Source organism: Nothobranchius furzeri, chromosome 2, assembly GCF_043380555.1.
Source record: "Nothobranchius furzeri strain GRZ-AD chromosome 2, NfurGRZ-RIMD1, whole genome shotgun sequence".
In the NCBI taxonomy this organism is placed as follows: Eukaryota; Metazoa; Chordata; class Actinopteri; order Cyprinodontiformes; family Nothobranchiidae; genus Nothobranchius; species Nothobranchius furzeri.
Genome location: NC_091742.1, coordinates 17,399,815 through 17,417,400, shown reverse-complemented (window position 1 = coordinate 17,417,400; position 17,586 = coordinate 17,399,815). Strand labels below are relative to the sequence as shown.

General features: G+C 45.0%; 1 protein-coding gene across 7 annotated transcripts in view; it reads right to left on the bottom strand.

The window, feature by feature from the left end:
- Positions 1-2,128: 2,128 nt before the first annotated feature.
- Positions 2,129-17,586, bottom strand: part of col12a1b (collagen, type XII, alpha 1b) — a 126,175-nt gene continuing 110,717 nt past the window's right edge. For 6 of the 7 annotated variants that reach the window (XM_070544698.1, XM_070544720.1, XM_070544682.1 and 3 more), the window contains 5 exons: positions 14,837-14,903; positions 14,574-14,759; positions 14,272-14,340; positions 8,973-9,143; positions 2,129-2,462 (listed from right to left, as the gene is read on the bottom strand). In XM_070544698.1, the coding sequence (XP_070400799.1) occupies positions 2,362-2,462; positions 8,973-9,143; positions 14,272-14,340; positions 14,574-14,759; positions 14,837-14,903 (594 nt within the window). In that variant the 3' untranslated portion in view covers positions 2,129-2,361. Of the gene's footprint in view, positions 2,463-3,258; positions 3,493-8,972; positions 9,144-14,271; positions 14,341-14,573; positions 14,760-14,836; positions 14,904-17,586 lie in introns of those variants that run through there. The other variant, XM_070544695.1, reaches the window with a different exon arrangement.

The following is a 17,586-nucleotide window of genomic DNA, read 5'->3' as shown; positions in this document are numbered from 1 at the left end:
ATGGGAATACGGAAGTGATGCTCAGGCCACCAAACAAACGAAAAGAAGCTAATAGAGCACGCCGATGTTTACTCGATAAACCACGCTTTAAGAGAAGTCTTATTCTCTCCTGGATTCCTGCTCGTTTACCTCTTTTCCTCCGACATTTTCCCGGGACCAGATAAACATCGCTGGAGGCCTTTAGGTAGGAGTCAGCGTTGGCTCTGTGCCAGTGTATTGCTCACGTAAACAAACAGGGAGGTGAATCCTTGGTGCGTCTTGGGCGATCGCAGATGAATGGAAGGACAAAGGAGTCTGGTGATCATAGGAGATGGTAGCCAGGACACCACCGAATAGCCCCGCAGACAGAAGCAAGGTAGAAAGGAGGAGGTTAGTAGAGAAAAGTTTGAAGAAGTGGCCGGTGACCACAGCTAAACCAAGCTCGGGCGCCATCTTGTTACCGACCAGGAAGTAGTAGATGTTCAGATTCTGCTGGCATTCTCTCTGCTGGTTGAAGTTTGTGACAAATGTCTCTATATTTTAAAACTTTTCATTTTCAGACTGTTCTATCCAACCTACACTGATTTCCTCTGGTTTGTCCCTGACTACTTCCTGGCCGAATCTCTATTGCTATGCCACAACAGAATAAAGGAGTTGTTTGCATATACAGTAAACAACTTTGACAGGCCCATTATTATCCAGCCAACTGCTAGAGAGGGGTTCCATCTAGCAGAGAGAAGATTTAATAAAGTCTGAGGATCTCTTGGTACGGTATGTACCTTTGAACTGCGAGGAGTCTAACAGCTCTACAGAAATGGTGTTGGATGTGTCTAAGCTGTTATAAACCCGGCTGTTTCCTTAGTGTCTCCTACATGGTTACATGTTTAGATGATTTTGTTTGAGTTTTCTGTGTTTCTGTTCTTTTTTCACTTTGTGATAAATTCTAAATGTTTTTAGACTTTTAGATTTTCACTGGCATTTTCCATCTGACTGACATGAAACTTGCTTCCAGAATATTCAGCTTGCTCCTCTGAGCCTGTTTTGATGTCAGACTGAAACTATTTGATCTGAAGCCTTTTGCAGCTGCTGAGTCAGCGAGCTGAGCGTTCTTCATCCAGAGAGAAAAAGATTCAACACTAACCCAGAGTTGTTTGTTTAAAACTCTGAACTATTCGTTTGAACAGAATTCAGGTATTTCAGACGTTAAAAGTGTGACTACCTCCTGATGGAGCATCTGGAAGAGACTGTCCAGCTGTCAGATGAACAACTTTAGAGTCTGAACTAAAATATGCCAAAGCTGTTGCTCGTGTGTTTTAAACATCTGCACATCAAAGAAAAACTTCTACTGGTGCTTTTCAACATCAGCGTTCTGTTTTATACACAGTCATGATACTGAGGTTCATTATTATGAGTCACAACCTAACCTGAAGTGAACTTTTCACATTTCTTGCCACATTAGACGGATTTGTGATCCAGATCTGAGAAGAAGTCTCTGATCTTTGAGTTCAGCCCAACGGGGGCAGAAACAAAAATGTTGATTAATCCTTTTAGTAAGTATTGTTGGTTTTGGGAGTTTAGGATGAAATGGCTGTACACGTCATTTATGACATATTTCTGTCCAGTTTCTTACTGGTCTCCAGCTGGAACAATCAGAGCAGTAATACGAGTCGTAATGTTCTACCCCCAAACTCCGCCCCTGAGTTAATCTTTGTGACAGTGGATCACTGCCAAGTATATTGTGAAGGTGATTTTTTGTTTGCCTTATTCTTGCGTACTGGTTTTCCAGCTGCATCAGCAGACCTGCCCCTTCCCTGTGTAGCTCCAGCAAGCAGCAGAGCAAATGCGTCAAAGAAAAGATATGTGCCTACATTTTCCAAAAGACGCATACACTGACAGGAAAAAACATCTATCTTTTTACCCGTTTTTAAATCAATCCATCCATCCATCCATCCATCCATCCATCCACCCACCACAGGCACAAACACAGAAACAAGTTAAGATTTTCAGTAGTTTTATTGAAAAATGCCTCTTCTGTTTCCTGAAATAAATAAGAAATGAGGCTGTGGAATTGACAAACTGCAGCTGGAACAATGTGAGGTCAGAATGACCAGAAACTGAGGAACAGATTCAAACTTAATGAAACAAACACAGGAAGTTAAAACACCACAAACAGGAGATTCCCCCCTTGGTACACGAGGCTGGGACAGAATGAAGTCAAACGGGTAAATGTAAAATCTGGAGATACACAATGAAAGCATCTGATAGTGAAGCTCTACGAGTGCTTCCTTTCAATTTGATGCAAATATGTTACAGGCTCACAGGCTTGATCAAAACACCGTCCAGACGCTCCAAAAACAAATATTCACAAACACTCGACTGATCTTATGATGTGTGTCTGTCAGACGCCCTTCGTGGTAGCGACCTCTTTCGACGCTGGTTCTGTAGCAGAGGGTCCTCCTCGTGGACTGGGATGACCCGGGTTCCTGCTCAAAGATAGTGTTTGGGTTGTTGAAGAGTCACTGGAAAACTTTCACTCTCAAGAGTTTCAGCATGCACAAGCAGAGATGTTAGCAGATGAAGCACCACTGTAGGTGTTAACAAATGTCAGGGGCGTGGCTGCAGGGGGCGTGACCACAGGGGGCGTGACCGCCAGAGCTACATCTGTGCCATCTCTATTACGAGAGCTCCGCATAAATACTCAAACCTTAAGAAAAAGCATTAATAACTCAGTCCACATGTTAAAGTGCATTTTTGTTTGTGATGTTCTGGTGATGATTAAACGTTTCTGACATTCTCATCTTTGAGAGCACAGATTGAGAGCTGTGCTGAAATTAAAATCTCTTTAGATGTCGTGAAGAAAGTGAAACCATAACAGCACCAAGACTTCCTGAAAGGCTAACTTAACCTTAACAGCGAAACTGGAACCTGGCTCTGATGGTCTGCATGGGTTTGATCTGTGGAGGCGTTCTACTGCTGCGTCTAAAAGAAGGTGTTCCCTCAGTGGCTCACACACCATTAAAACTAATAATGAGACAAACAGCTGTGAGAATCAGCGGACAAGCCCCCAGGTGGCAAACGTTAGTCAGGTTACCTCTTCACATGACACAACAAGGTAATCAATGGAGTCAATGACCAGGTCTCCCAGCAACCCGCTTGAGAAGTCCAGATAAAGTCTGAGTTTTGGACGTGAATGTGAGCATCCAGGCTGAGTCAGTTTGGTTCTGATCAGTAGCTGGTTTACAGTTAAGAGAGTATTTATCATTACAATGTGTATATACATCCACCTTTTGTTAGTATTTGTTGTTTTTGTTGCATGCTCCTCCACAGAACCCAATGGGTCGGTACCATCAGCGCTGCTGCAGTTAGTACACCTCCTCTCTGTTGTGCTGTTAGTTGTTTCCTTTGGCGGCTTCCTTTAACAGCTCAAGAGAATGTGAATAAATGTTTTTGTTTGTGGTGGAGTCAGTGAAAGCAGCGCAGCGCAGGCAGCATTAGAACTGTACTACGGAGAACCTGGAACGGGTCAGACAGGATGGAAGGGGTCAGTCACTACAAGGTCCATTCATGCATTAGCTTTAGAGTCTGGGTCCAGGATCCATTAGCCCTAACCAAAAGTTCAAAGGGTACAAAATGGTACAATTTAGCATGATGCTCAGTGAAGCAGTTCAGATCTTATCTATAGTAGACACACCATTCTGGTCAAGAGTCAAACTAAAAGCCAACCAGAACCAGAACCAGAACACCACAACAATTAGGATCAGTTAGCAACACCAACAACTGCCTATGGAAGCACCTTTATCTATGGAGAATCTTTAGAACAGCCTCTGATTAATAATGATGCCACCGTCACAAACTATAGACGGTTGTTCTTTCACTGTTTTTGGTTTTCCTTTTCATCAATTAAAGCACTTTGAATGTTCTAGAAACACCTCTGTCTGCAGAACCACCTCCGTCTGCAGAACCACCTCCGTCTGCAGAACCACCTCCGTCTGCAGAACCAGCTCCATCTAGAGAGAACCAGATCCATCTGCAGAACCAGCTCCATCTGCAGAACCACCTCCGTCTGCAGAACCAGATCCATCTGCAGAACCAGCTCCATCTGCAGAACCACCTCTGTCTGCAGAACCACCTCCGTCTGCAGAACCACCTCCGTCTGCAGAACCAGCTCCATCTAGAGAACCAGATCCATCTGCAGAACCAGCTCCATCTGCAGAACCACCTCCGTCTGCAGAACCAGATCCATCTGCAGAACCAGCTCCATCTGCAGAACCACCTCTGTCTGCAGAACCACCTCCGTCTGCAGAACCACCTCCGTCTGCAGAACCAGCTCCATCTGCAGAACCACCTCCGTCTGCAGAACCAGCTCCATCTAGAGAACCAGATCCATCTGCAGAACCACCTCCGTCTGCAGAACCACCTCCGTCTGCAGAACCAGATCCATCTGCAGAACCACCTCCATATGCAGAACCGGCTCCATCTTCAGAACTGGCTCCATCTGCAGAACCAGCTCCATCTGCAGCACCACCTCCGTCTGCAGAACCACCTCCGTCTGCAGAACCACCTCTGTCTGCAGAACCACCTCCGTCTGCAGAACCACCTCTGTCTGCAGAACCACCTCCATCTGCAGAACCACCTCTGTCTGCAGAACCACCTCCGCCTGCAGAACCACCTCCGTCTGCAGAACCACCTCCGTCTGCAGAACCATCTCCGTCTGCAGAACCAGCTCCATCTGCAGAACCACCTCCGTCTGCAGAACCAGCTCCATCTAGAGAACCAGATCCATCTGCAGAACCACCTCCATCTGCAGAACCACCTCCGTCTGCAGAACCAGCTCCATCTAGAGAACCAGATCCATCTGCAGAACCACCTCCGCCTGCAGAACCACCTCCGTCTGCAGAACCACCTCCGTCTGCAGAACCACCTCCGTCTGCAGAACCAGCTCCATCTAGAGAACCAGATCCATCTGCAGAACCACCTCCGCCTGCAGAACCACCTCCGTCTGCAGAACCACCTCCATCTGCAGAACCACCTCCGTCTGCAGAACCAGCTCCATCTAGAGAACCAGATCCATCTGCAGCACCACCTCCGTCTGCAGAACCACCTCCATATGCAGAACCGGCTCCATCTTCAGAACTGGCTCCATCTGCAGAACCAGCTCCGTCTGCAGAACCGGCTCCGTCTGCAGAACCGGCACCATCTGCATCTATCCTAATCAGCTGTTAGTTTGATTCCACACCAACACTTTATCAAAATGGTTCATAACCTGATCCTGTATGAAACCTGATGAGTTGATTATTATTAATTTATAATGACTAATTTCCTCAATATTCATCAACACTTACATCACTGATCACCAATTACCATGGTATTGATCACTGTTTGCTTCATACTTGACCGCTGATCACCTTGGTATTGATTACTGATTACCTTGTAGTTATTATTTATTACTTTGGTATTGCTCACTAGCTACCTCATAGTTAAAGGTGTGATTCACTGAAAAACATGTTTTAATGCTTATCTCTGATTCTAACGGGTCACTCTGAGTGTTTCATGCAGGCTGAACATGAGAATACTCTCCTACACCTATCTCCTGCATTAGCTTCTGATAGAAAACAGACGGTGAAACTCTAGGATAGAAAATCCTGACAGATCTACGTCACACTGTCACTAACAATCATGAATCACCCTTCTGGACTCACAATGGGGAAGACTGTTCTCTACACCTTCATCTCCTTACGCTTAGACTACTGTAACTCTCTTTTCACGTGTCTGAGCAGAACCTCCCTGAACCGTCTACAGATGGTTCAGAACGCCTGTGCTCGGCATCTGACCAAGTCCTCCAAACACACCCACATCACCCCGCTTCTCCTCCAGCTTCACTGGCTGCCAGTCAACTTCAGGGTTCATTTCAAGATCCTGGTTCTAGTCTATAGGGCCTTACATGGACAAGCACCATCTTACATTGGTGATCTTCTTAGTCCCTACACCCCCAGCAGGTCCCTGAGGTCCAGTGACCAAAGCCTACTGGTTGTGCAGCGCACCAGGCTAAAGACCAAAGGTGACAGATCATTTGCTGCTGTGGCCCCCAGACTCTGGAACTCTCTCCCCCTGAGCCTGAGATCAGTGGACTCAGTGGTCTCCTTTAAAAAGCAGCTGAAGACTCACTTGTTCAAGCTGGCTTTTGTATGACCTTCTTCACTACTCTCTCTTTATTCTGCTCTCCCCACCTATTCCACCTTCCTCAGGATTCACTGATTTCCCTCTTTCCTATTCACTCTCTCTCTTTCTTAACATTTTCTTAATCACAATTGTCTATTTTTGCTCATTTTAGATATATTTTAAAACAAGATGGCGCCTGTGCTTGGCTTAGCCGCAGTCACCGGCCACTTTTTCAAACTTTTCTCCACTAACCACCTCTTTTCCACCTTGCTCCTATCTGCGATCCTATTCAGTAGTGTCCCTGCTACCATGTCCTATGATCGCCAGACTCTTTTGTCCTTCCGTTCGTTCACGATCGCCCAAGATGCACCGAGGACGTACCATCCTTTTTGTCTACCTGAGCGGCGCACTGGCCCGGAGGCGAACGACGATCACGAGCTACGCACCTCCAGCTATGTTTGTCCGGTCACGGGAAAACGTCGGAGGAAAAGAGGTAAACGAGCAGGAATCCAGGTGGGAATAAGACTTCTCTTAAAGTGTGGTTTATCTAGTAAACATCGGGGCGATCTTCTAGCTTCTTGTCCTTTATTTGGCGACTTGAGCGCCACTTCCGCATTCCCGCCAGGCCGCGTTGCAGCGCGGTTCATCCGTCCAAGTTTTTTAAGGTCGGTTTATCCTCATTCCTCAGTGGCTTCTCCTCCTGTTCCCTCCATAAGTGGTTTTTATAAACACCGTGGATCTAACCCTGCTAATTTACGTCCACTAACTCCAGCTGTTTCTGTAGTTTCTGATTCCTCCACCTCACTCAGCATGGCTCTATTAAATACCCGCTCTGTTAACAATAAGACCTTCTTGCTCAATGATCCAATTCTCTCTAAAAATCTGGATTTTCTGTTTCTGACTGAAGTTTGACAGCAAACATCTTTCCTATTCTCTCTCTCTTTCTTAACATTTTTTATCACAATTGTCTGTTTTTGCTCATTTTAAATATATTTTTAAACATCTTCTAAATGCTTTTTTATATTTTTAAATTTTTTGTTTTTGTGAAGCGCCTCATGATTTTTATCTTGAGAGGCACTATAGAAATGAAATTTTCTTCTTCTTCTTGCTTACAAGGACACAGTCCTTCCTTGGTCAAAGAAAACGGTTAAATGGAACAGGTTTGCATCACGTGACCACGGCTTCCATGTTGGTCACGTAACGTCACGTGACACGGGAGACAACTATACAATTAATACATATTAGTTTCATTGCAAATATATAAAGAGACTTTTACTTTTTAAATTGTGTATATGTTTATTAAGTTAAAAATATAAGTGAGTTACTACCCGCTAGCCACCGAAGCTGCAACTACTAAGCAACTAACCAACCATAGATAAATTGTCCCAGAAGTAGCTGCCGGCTTCTGATCCGCCGTCCTTTTGAAAATACCACGGTGTATTCTGGGAAATTTTTGACCAAGGCTAAGCTACGAGACACGTCCCGTTTATCCTTGCTCAGCTAGCTAAATGGCTAACAAACGGAAAACACACGCCTCGGTAGAACATGAACATTGGAACATGTCTTGGCGGCTCCTGATGACGTATCTCCTAGGTAACCGGGGTGGGGTCAAGACATCAAGGCGAGGTTCCTTGGCATTGAGAAACACCCACAGAGTCAGTGGTAGAATTGTGTTGCTGTTAGCCAAGCAGAAGAGAGATGTCCAAATGTCAGGAAGTAAAGCCTAACTTGTACTTCTGCGTCAGCTCCACCAGGAAGAGACATGCACGTAATTCACCCTCATACTTCTCCGTCTCCTGGGGAGTGTTGCAAAGCAATTCCCCGCCAGGACACCAGAGGGCGCAGCGCTGTTCTGGGGTATCCTGTCATGTATCCGGTCCAAGGTAGTGTGTTTATATTGTGTTTTTTGAATTTAAGAGACTTTTTAACACGGACACATTTTTCCCTCATCCTCCATCTCTTCATGCGCTCGCTACCTCTAAACCCACGTTTGCCGTCATTTCCGTCCACGAATCAAACGCTTTCTTGCATTTCACTCATCCAGTCACAGGGGAATAAAACATTCATGTTTTTAAGGGTTTTCCATGAGGTATTCTTCAAGCTGCTCCTCGTCTGCCTCTTGATATCGTCGGCTCTTTATGTTTTTGAGGGCACAATGGTGGCGCTGTAGATGACCAGTCGCAAGCTTGTGGTCTCTGTCTCGACGGACGGATGTTTAGAAAAGAGAGCTCGACTCTGTCCGTCCTTGCAAGGGCTCTCCAGCAAGCTCACAAGGGCGGATAATGGCGTTGCGTGTCTCCATCCCGACGCAGACGGAGAAGTACAAATTAGGTTTAAGACTTCAAATCCTGTCACGTTAAGCCCTCCTTTGATCTGGTAATCTTCTAGATCACAGGTTTCAAACTCCGGTCCTTGAGGTTTGCTATTCAACACGATTGAGTGTTTTCCCTGCTTCAACACACATGATTTCAATCAGCAGGTGATTAACAGGCTTCTGGAGAGCCTGATGAGCTGCTGCACAGGCGAATCAACTGTGTTGGAACAGGGAAACAACAAAAAGATGCAGGATAGCGGCACGACACCCCTGTTCTAGATCCTGAAATAGGTGCACCAGAGCTTTTGGTACCCTGAGTACAACTTCCAAGGCATTCATTTCTACTAAAGACCACTGGAAATGTATTGACTACATGAGTGAACCACACCTTTACCATTACACTGATATGATCTCCAGTTAAACTAGCTGTTGATCGCAAGTTACCACAGTATTGATTATAACCTAATCGGACTTAATCCTGGACCCAAACTCCTGTGAGATAAAACTCCAGCCCTCTTACCAATATATCCCTGGCCATTGTAGGGAATGCCAACACACTGAGAGGAGTCGCAGTATCCAGGAGGTCCAGGAGGGCCGCGGACTCCTGTGAAGCCTGGACGGCCAGGTGGGCCACGAGGTCCAGCGGAACCGGAAGGGCCTGGAGGTCCCATCCTGCTCTCTCCTGGAAGACCTGGTGGGAAAATCAGAGGCTGCATTTCTATTGGAACACTCAGAATTAGTACAGGTTTCTTCTTGATATGTTTAAAAAACAAAAGCAACCTTTAAGGTTGTTACGAAAGTCAGAGACTCGTCAGACTCTAACTGAATTAATGACATCTGGTGTTATTTACATCTGACTGTTGAGATCCAACAACAGTGCTATGGATGAAGATATCATTCTGGGTTGGGTGCTGAGCCATTTAGAGGATTTTTTAATGACATTTGAACACTTAAGAAACATTTTGGTCACTTGCTTTGATGCATTAACCATAATGAGAGACTTGCTCACAAGTGGAAACTGTTAAGTGACATCTCATTCACTCAAATAAAACCCAAATTATTTAAAGAAGAGAAGCCATGGATCTAGAACGGGAGCACAGTGGAGATTTGAGGAGGTTTAAATAACCACTTCTGAAATCTCCTGAAAACAAAGTGAATGAGCTTGTAGCGCTGATGAGGACCAAGCTAGAATACCGGGAATACAGTATCCTACGTTTCACTGAGACGTGGCTGCAGGACCAGAGTCAGAAGGGTTTTGTTACCATATGTGTGAACAGGTTCACTACATTAGGAAATTGCTGCAGTACTTGGTGCAAAAATAAGAATAAGAATATGAAATAATCACAATAAAATATTAATATACAGCTATGGCTAATATAAACAAGAGAGTTGTAGCGTACCCAAAGGAGCATTTACATAAAAAATGTACAGAAATGAACTTTTATTTTGCAGACACAAACATCCCATCTGTCTGGCCTCCAAACAAGAAACACCGCACAAGGCCTCGTCACCGGATAAGGAGACGCGATAATTCCCAGATACCTTATCTTGGCTGGAACAAAAGTCTCATGCAGAAGACGAGACCTTTGACTTTCACTCTGAATAAAGTTCATCTTCTTTGAATCATAAATTACTTTGCAACTTTAACCCTCCCACTGTCCTAATGGGTGTGACCCCGCGAGGAAAGTTGACCAATGAGTAGGGTTGATGGTTTATCCCTTGGGTCCATGTGGCAGGGGTGAGGAGTGAGCACCACCTCACCCCAGCCACACGGACCCAAGGGATAAACCATCAATCCTGCTCAATGGTCAACTTTCCTCGCAGGGTTACGCATAAAGACAGTGGGTTTTTATAATCAAATGTGTTGAATGAAGATGGTTAAATCCCAAAGTGTGTGAATAATGTGTGCTTTAATCAATGATGTGTTAAAATGAAAAATTTTCCTGCAACGATTCATTTCAGATCTGAAACCACACCAGATCAGTGTTTGTTGAGTTAACAAGTTCATCTATTAGTATACTCATACAGTACATCATAATATTAAAACTAATGTTCTAACAGTCACTCAGAGGTGGAAAGAGTACTAAAATTACCTACTTAAGTACAAGTACCAATACTTTGATAAATTTTTACTCAAGTAAAAGTAAAAAGTATTGTAAATAAATGTAATCAAAGTAAATGTTACTTAGTTACATTTTTGTCAGCGTAAGGATGGCTACATCTAAGTAGTGCTAAATCACAACGCCAGTTCACAATTTGCTCGTGTGTGCACGCACGCACACACACACACACACACACACACACACACACACACACACACACACACACACACACACACACACACACACACACACACACACACACACACACACACACACACACACACACACACACACACACACACAGTGTGACAGAATCCTTAAAAGAAGCTAGAGCGACTGCCAAATCCTCAGTGCTTATCCTGCTCGACTTATCGGCTGCATTTGACATTCAACCATGGCTTCCTTTTGTCCACACTCTCTAGCATGGGCATCACAAAGAAAGCACACGACTGGTTTGAATTGTACCTCACAGGACAATCATTCAGTGTACCTTGGCTTGGACAATCCTCTTCCGTGCAACAGCTTGCCACAGGAGACCCCCAGGGCTCTGTACTAGGACCTCTTCTCTTTGTCATGTACACCACCTCACTGGGTGAGATCAATCGATCACATGGCGCCTCCTACCACTGCTATGCAGACAACACCCAGCTCTATCTGTCATTTCCAGTGGACAACCACACTGTCCCTGCACGAATATCAAACTCTCTCTCTGACATATCAAAATGGATGAAATCCCACCATCTCCAACTCAACCTCTCTAAAACTGAACTACTTGTCATCCCAGCAAAACCATCCATACAGCACAATATCTCAATCCAAAATGACTTCCTATCTCTGGCTCCTTCAAAGGCAGTTCGAAATCTGGGTGTTGTGATCGATGAACGTCTGACCTTTAAAAGATCACGTTGCCTCTGTTGTTCGTTAATGCCACGTTGCGCTGTATAACATACAAAAGATCAGACCATACCTAACACAACATGCCACCCAGCTCCTGGTGCAATCTACTGTCATCTCCCGCCTCGATTATTGCAATGCCCTTCTACCTGGTCTTCCAGCCTGGACTGTGAGACCTCTTCAAATGGTCCATAACGCAGCGGCGCGTCTGGTCTTCAATCAGCCAAAAAGAGCACACGTCACCCCTCTGTTCATTGAGCTCCACTGGCTACCGCTAGCTGCACGCATCAAATTCAAATTGCTAACACTAGCATACAAAGTCCGAGATGGTACGGCTCCCATCTACTTGAATCCCCTTGCAAAGGCTTATGTCTCGGCCCGGCTGCTCCAGTCATCACAGGATCGTCGGCTAGCAGTGCCTACACCACGCTCAGGACAATCCAGACTCTTCTCATGCATCGTTCCACAAATGTGGAATGACCTTCCAAGCACTACCAGAACAGGGGCTTCCTTTTCAATTTTCAAGAAACTCCTGAAGACCCTGCTCTTCAGAGAGCATCTTCTAAACTAGCACCCTCCCTGCTCCCGTCCCCACTCTTTACTGTCCACTCCTTGTTCCCTACTCTCCATGATTGATGTCAAGTTGTTGTTGTTATTGTTGTTGTTAGCCTCAAGGGCAACATGCCGATTATCACTTGTAAGTCGCTTTGGACAAAAACGTCTGCTAAATATATAAACATAAACATAGACACACACACACACACACACACGCACGCACGCACGCACACACACACACACACACACACACACATCATGACTAATTTAACTACACTGAACTGCTTTTGTAATACTTTAATCTCTTATTGTAAAATAAAGAAACAAGCTAAATCATCACATATCTGTGGCATCAAGAAGCAACTTCTGAGTTCAAACACAGGGCTGGAGCACAATGTTTACACCTGAACAGTATCAGGATGTTTTAACTCACAGAGGCCTGCAGGTCTTCTGTTTTATGAGTAAAACGCTGAGAATCCGCTTGTTATGAGCGCCAAACAAATGGCTGCTTGTCCTCATTATCAAAAGTGTACACACACGCCCCCACGGTTTAGACGCGGCGCTCATGCAGGTGTCTCTTTCTGTTCCGATGCTGCGACACGTGATATTTTAATGTATTAAGCCTACAATTTATTTTTATTCAGTAACGGATAAGATTTAAAATGTAGCGAATTACAATTCTTTTAAAAAAACGTACTCAACTAAAAGTAAAAGTACACATTTTAAAAATGACTTAAAAAGTATAAATACACATAAAAGCAACTCAATTACAGTAACGTGAGTAAATGTAATTCGTTACTTTCCACCTCTGCATTCACTTCACACCGAGGGTTAACCTCTGAGGATCTGAGGAAAGGTGTGACTTTCTGAGGTATTTTGGTAACGCCTCTTAAATTCTGATTTAGCAAATTTATAAACAAAAGTTGATAAATACAGGAATTCCTTCTTGAGCTAGTTGGTTTTCCCACTGCAACCCGGTTCAGCCGACCGGAGAGCAAGCATTTGGACCCATCCTATCTTTTGACTCCAAGGTCAAAGCGTCTCTGCAACACGTGGAAGTGATGTCAGACACAAAGGCTCTTAAGAGCCACCGAACAGCCTCAGCTGCAGCTTCCTGTTGTCACGTGAAGATAACCCAGACTAGAAGGGTCATATTCTGAGCTGGCTACAAGTTCAGGTATCAGAGGTCCATGGCACCGGAAGTGTCCATCTCAACATCCTAACCCCTGGATCGCATGGAGATCTTCACACAAGGGGGTGTAGATCAGCACAATTTGGCTGTATGGCTTGATAAGCTAAAATTTATTTAAAAAAACATCCAATGCTATTTGTGTAGGTCTGCGCACACAGGAAGTACATCCGCTGCTGGGCCTTTTTTATGATGGAGGCGATGGTGGGCTCCCACTTGAGGTCCTGGGTGATGGTGTTGTCCAGGAAGCGACATGAGTCCACCATCATGATGGGAGGGTCAGACAAGGTTATGGGAGGGGGGGGGGAGGGGGGGGGGTGCTGTGTGCTTCCTAAAGTCCACACCAACCTCCGCTGTCTTCTGGGTGTTTAGCACCAGGACACCAGCTGTTTCACCTCCTTCTGTAGGCAGACTCATCCCCGTCAGAGATGAGTCCAATGATGGTGGTGTCGTCTGCAAACTTGATAAGCCTGACAGACTTGTGTTGGAGGTGCAGCTGTTGGTGTACAAGATCAGAGGGGAGAGGACACAGCCCTGAGGGGAACCGTTGCTGATGGTCTGCAGGTCAGAAACATTCTTCCCCATCCTAACATGCTGCTTCCTGTTCACGTTCATCTGGGACAGTTTGACTTGGAGAAAGTCTGGGAGGACTGTGCTGAAGGCAGAGCTGAAGTCCACCAACAGGATCCTGGCGCAGGTACCCGGGGAGTCCAGATGCTGCAAGATGAAGTGTAGAGCCATGTTGATGGCATCATCTACAGATGTTGGCTCTGTAGGCAAACTGCGGGGGGTCCAGAAGGGGTCTGTGAGGGTCTTGAGATGGAGGGGCTTCCAATTGGTGAGTAGAAATTGGAACCAGCTTTAGCTTTCTCTGAGATTCCACAACAGAATGACACCATAAAGACCAATGCTATTTTTAGATTATCCATCCATCCATCCATCCATTTCCAACCGCTATTCAAACACAAATGTGTGCCAGGTTCCAGTTAGCTTCCCCACCAAGCTAACTGTCAGCAGCTCTTAACTAGTTAACTAGTTAAGACTGGACCTGTTGTAAACCAGGTAATGTGGACTTGTACCTGGAGGCCCCCTTGGTCCTTTCTGTCCAACTCCAGGAACTCCTCGGTCACCTTTCTCTCCTGCAGGACCTGAAGGTAGCACAGAGTCACGTGACTTCCAGTAGTTGTACATTCTAACTTTGCACAGATGCTTAGAATGAGGATGGGTTAGGATTAGGATGGGTTTTCCTACATAGGAAACTAAATGAACTGAACTCAATGCACTGATAAGTTCAATTATAATATTACTTTGTCAAGTGCCTTGAGACCATTCTTGTTATCATTTGGTGCTATACAATAAACTGAGTTGAGTTTAAATATACCTCGCTCTCCTGGCTGGCCTGATAAACCAGGGCTTCCAGGGAATCCACTCCTTCCTGCTGGACCCGGTTCCCCTCGGGGTCCCTGATTGCCCTGAGCTCCAGGAGGCCCAGGGGGACCTGGATTATTGCTGCGGTACATGCCATTGGGGATCTGGTTCAATAATGTGCTGACACGAGACATTTGGTCTAAAACAAAGAAAGAAATGTTACGAGTAAATGGCAACAGGTCAACGGTTTGAGAACTAGTCGACAGAACCACCCACCATTCACAATCTGTGAACAGATTTGTCTGGCAACGGATCGCATCATGTTCTGAGGAGCAAAGTCGCCCTGAAACAAAATCATAATGTTTTAGATTGGAGAGCCTTCTGACCCACAATGCTTTGCACAATAACCCACTTCTTGTGTTTGGGCCTGAGAGGCTCAGTGGATGTTCTGAGCTGAATGAGGAGATTAAAAGAGTCATTAAGACATCAGGTTCCAGCTAGTTGTTTAAACAGCAAGTTCTGAGATTCAGCCTGAAACAAATGGTTCAACTTCACTAATGGTTCTGATGGTTCACTCATAACCAAACAGAATAGAAGAAGAAGAAGATAATATATTTTCTATAGCGCCTCTCAAGATAAAAACCACGAGGCGCTTCACAAAAACAAAAAATGTAAAAAATATAAAAAATAATTTAGAAAGTGGTTAAAAATATATTTAAAATGAGCAAAAATAGACAATTGTGATTAAAAAATGTTAAGAAAGAGAGAGAGAGTGAATAGGAAGGAGGGAAATCAGTGGATTCTGGGGAAGGTGGAATAGGTGGGGAGAGCAGAATAAAGAGAGAGTGGTGAAGAAGGTCATACAAAATCCACTTTGAACAAGTCAGCCTTCAGCTGCTTTTTAAAGGAGACCACTGAGTCCACTGATCTCAGGCTCAGGGAGAGAGAGTTCCTGAGTCTGGGGCCACAGCAGCAAATGATCTGTCACCTTTGACCTTTAGCCTGGTGCGCTGCAAAACCAGTAGGCTTTGGTCACTGGACCTCAGGGACCTGCTGGGGGTGTAGGGACTAAGAAGATCACCGATGTAAGATGGTGCTTGTCCATGTAAGGCCCTATAGACCAGAACCAGGATCTTGAAAAGAACCCTGAAGTTGATGGGGGTACGATGTGGAGGGGGCATGCAGAGGTCTTCATAGAGTTAATTAGTTTGGTTAACTCAGGTAAAGAAACAGGAGCAAAGCTATCTAGGATGATGGGCCTGGTTGGAGTCGGGAGAGGCAGCGATAAGGCTGAAGGAGAGATGCTAGATCTAACCTTATTGACTTTGTCTACAAAGAAAGACAGAACATTCTCACTATCTGCAACAGAGTGGATGGAGGCTTTAGGAGAAGCAGGAGAGACGATGCTGCTGATGGTGTTAAACAGCACCTTGGGGTTCCCTTTGCTCTGGGACACCAGGTTGGAAAAATAGGAAACCCTAGCATCTCTGACTGCAGAGTTAAAGGATGTCAGAAGATCCTTTAGGTGCAGCAGATGGACGTGGAGATGGGTTTTCTTCCACAAACGCTCAATTTTTCTGCATTGGCGCTTCAGGCTGCGAAGGCTGTCATTAAACCAGGGAGTAGGGTTCACTGCAGGAACTGATTTGGTTCTGACAGGACAGATGTTGTCCAGAATGGAGAGGCAGTGCTCGTTAAACTGAGAAGTTAAGGAATTTGGGTCGTTATCAGAAGAACTGTGTGGATCAAAAGCAGCAGAAAAATTGCTAGCTGTGCTCTCATCAAGAAAACGAGAACTAACCATACGGCGAGCAGGAGGTGGGGACGCAGAAACTGACAAGTTAAAGAAAATGCAATGGTGATCTGAAATATAAACGTCCTCAGGACAAACACTGTCAGCATTTAGACTCAGGGTAAAAACAAGGTCCAGAGTGTGTCCCCAGGTGTGTGTGGGGCCAGAAACATGCTGGATAAAACTGAAGAAGTCCATCAGGCTGGAGAAATTCATGGCAAAGTGATCAGAGGGATCATCAACGTGGATGTTAAAATCACCAACAATCACTAGTCTGGACAGCTTCACAGTGGAGGATAGAAAGTCACTAAACTCCTGAAGGAAAGAACTGTTTGGATCAGGTGGACGATAGACCACAGGACAGTAGAACGGGTCCTTATGCCCGACTTTAATCAGCTGCAGTTCAAAGAAAGCAAAGTGACCAGAGGTTGTAGAGCTACATGGAAAATGGTCTCTGAAAACAACAGCTAGACCTCCACCACAACCAGAACCCCGGGGCTGGCTAAGAAATGATTAACCACTCAGGCAGAGTTCAATCAGACCAGAATAATCAGATGTTTGCTGCCAAACTTAAGTCAGAAACAGAAAATCCAGGTTTTTGGAGAGAATTAGATCATTGAGCAGGAAGGACTTATTTTTAACAGAGCAGGTATTTAATAGAGCCAAGCTGAGTGAGGTGGAGGAATCAGAAACTACAGAAACAGCTGGAGTTAGTGGACGTAAATTAGCAGGGTTAGATCCACGGTGTTTATAAAAACACGGGGGCAGCGTGCTTTTGTCTATGCTGCTCCGACACTCTGGAATGCTCTTCCTCTTTCAGTGAGGCAGGCACCATCCCTCCTCCGGTTCAAGTTGCTATTTACGGCTCACTTTTACGACCAGGCATTTTTAAATCCCTGACTTTTATTATTTTATTATGTGTCTTTTATTGACCGTGATTATCTGCCTTGTTGTGCATTTTATTGTTGACCATGTATTGTTTTATATTGTGTTTTTACTCTCTATTCTGTACAGCACTTTGGTCGGCTGCCATGCCGTTTTAAAACGTGCTTTATAAATAAAGTTGGTATGGAATGGTATGGTATATTTGCTGTCCTGGAAAACCTTTAGTCTCTGATTTCATCAACCTTGTGAACTCTTTGACTTTACGCAGTGGATTAATGGGGCCACACAGGAATGTGGCCACACACTGGATCTTGTGTTATCACTGGGGTGTTCAGTAGATAATCTGACT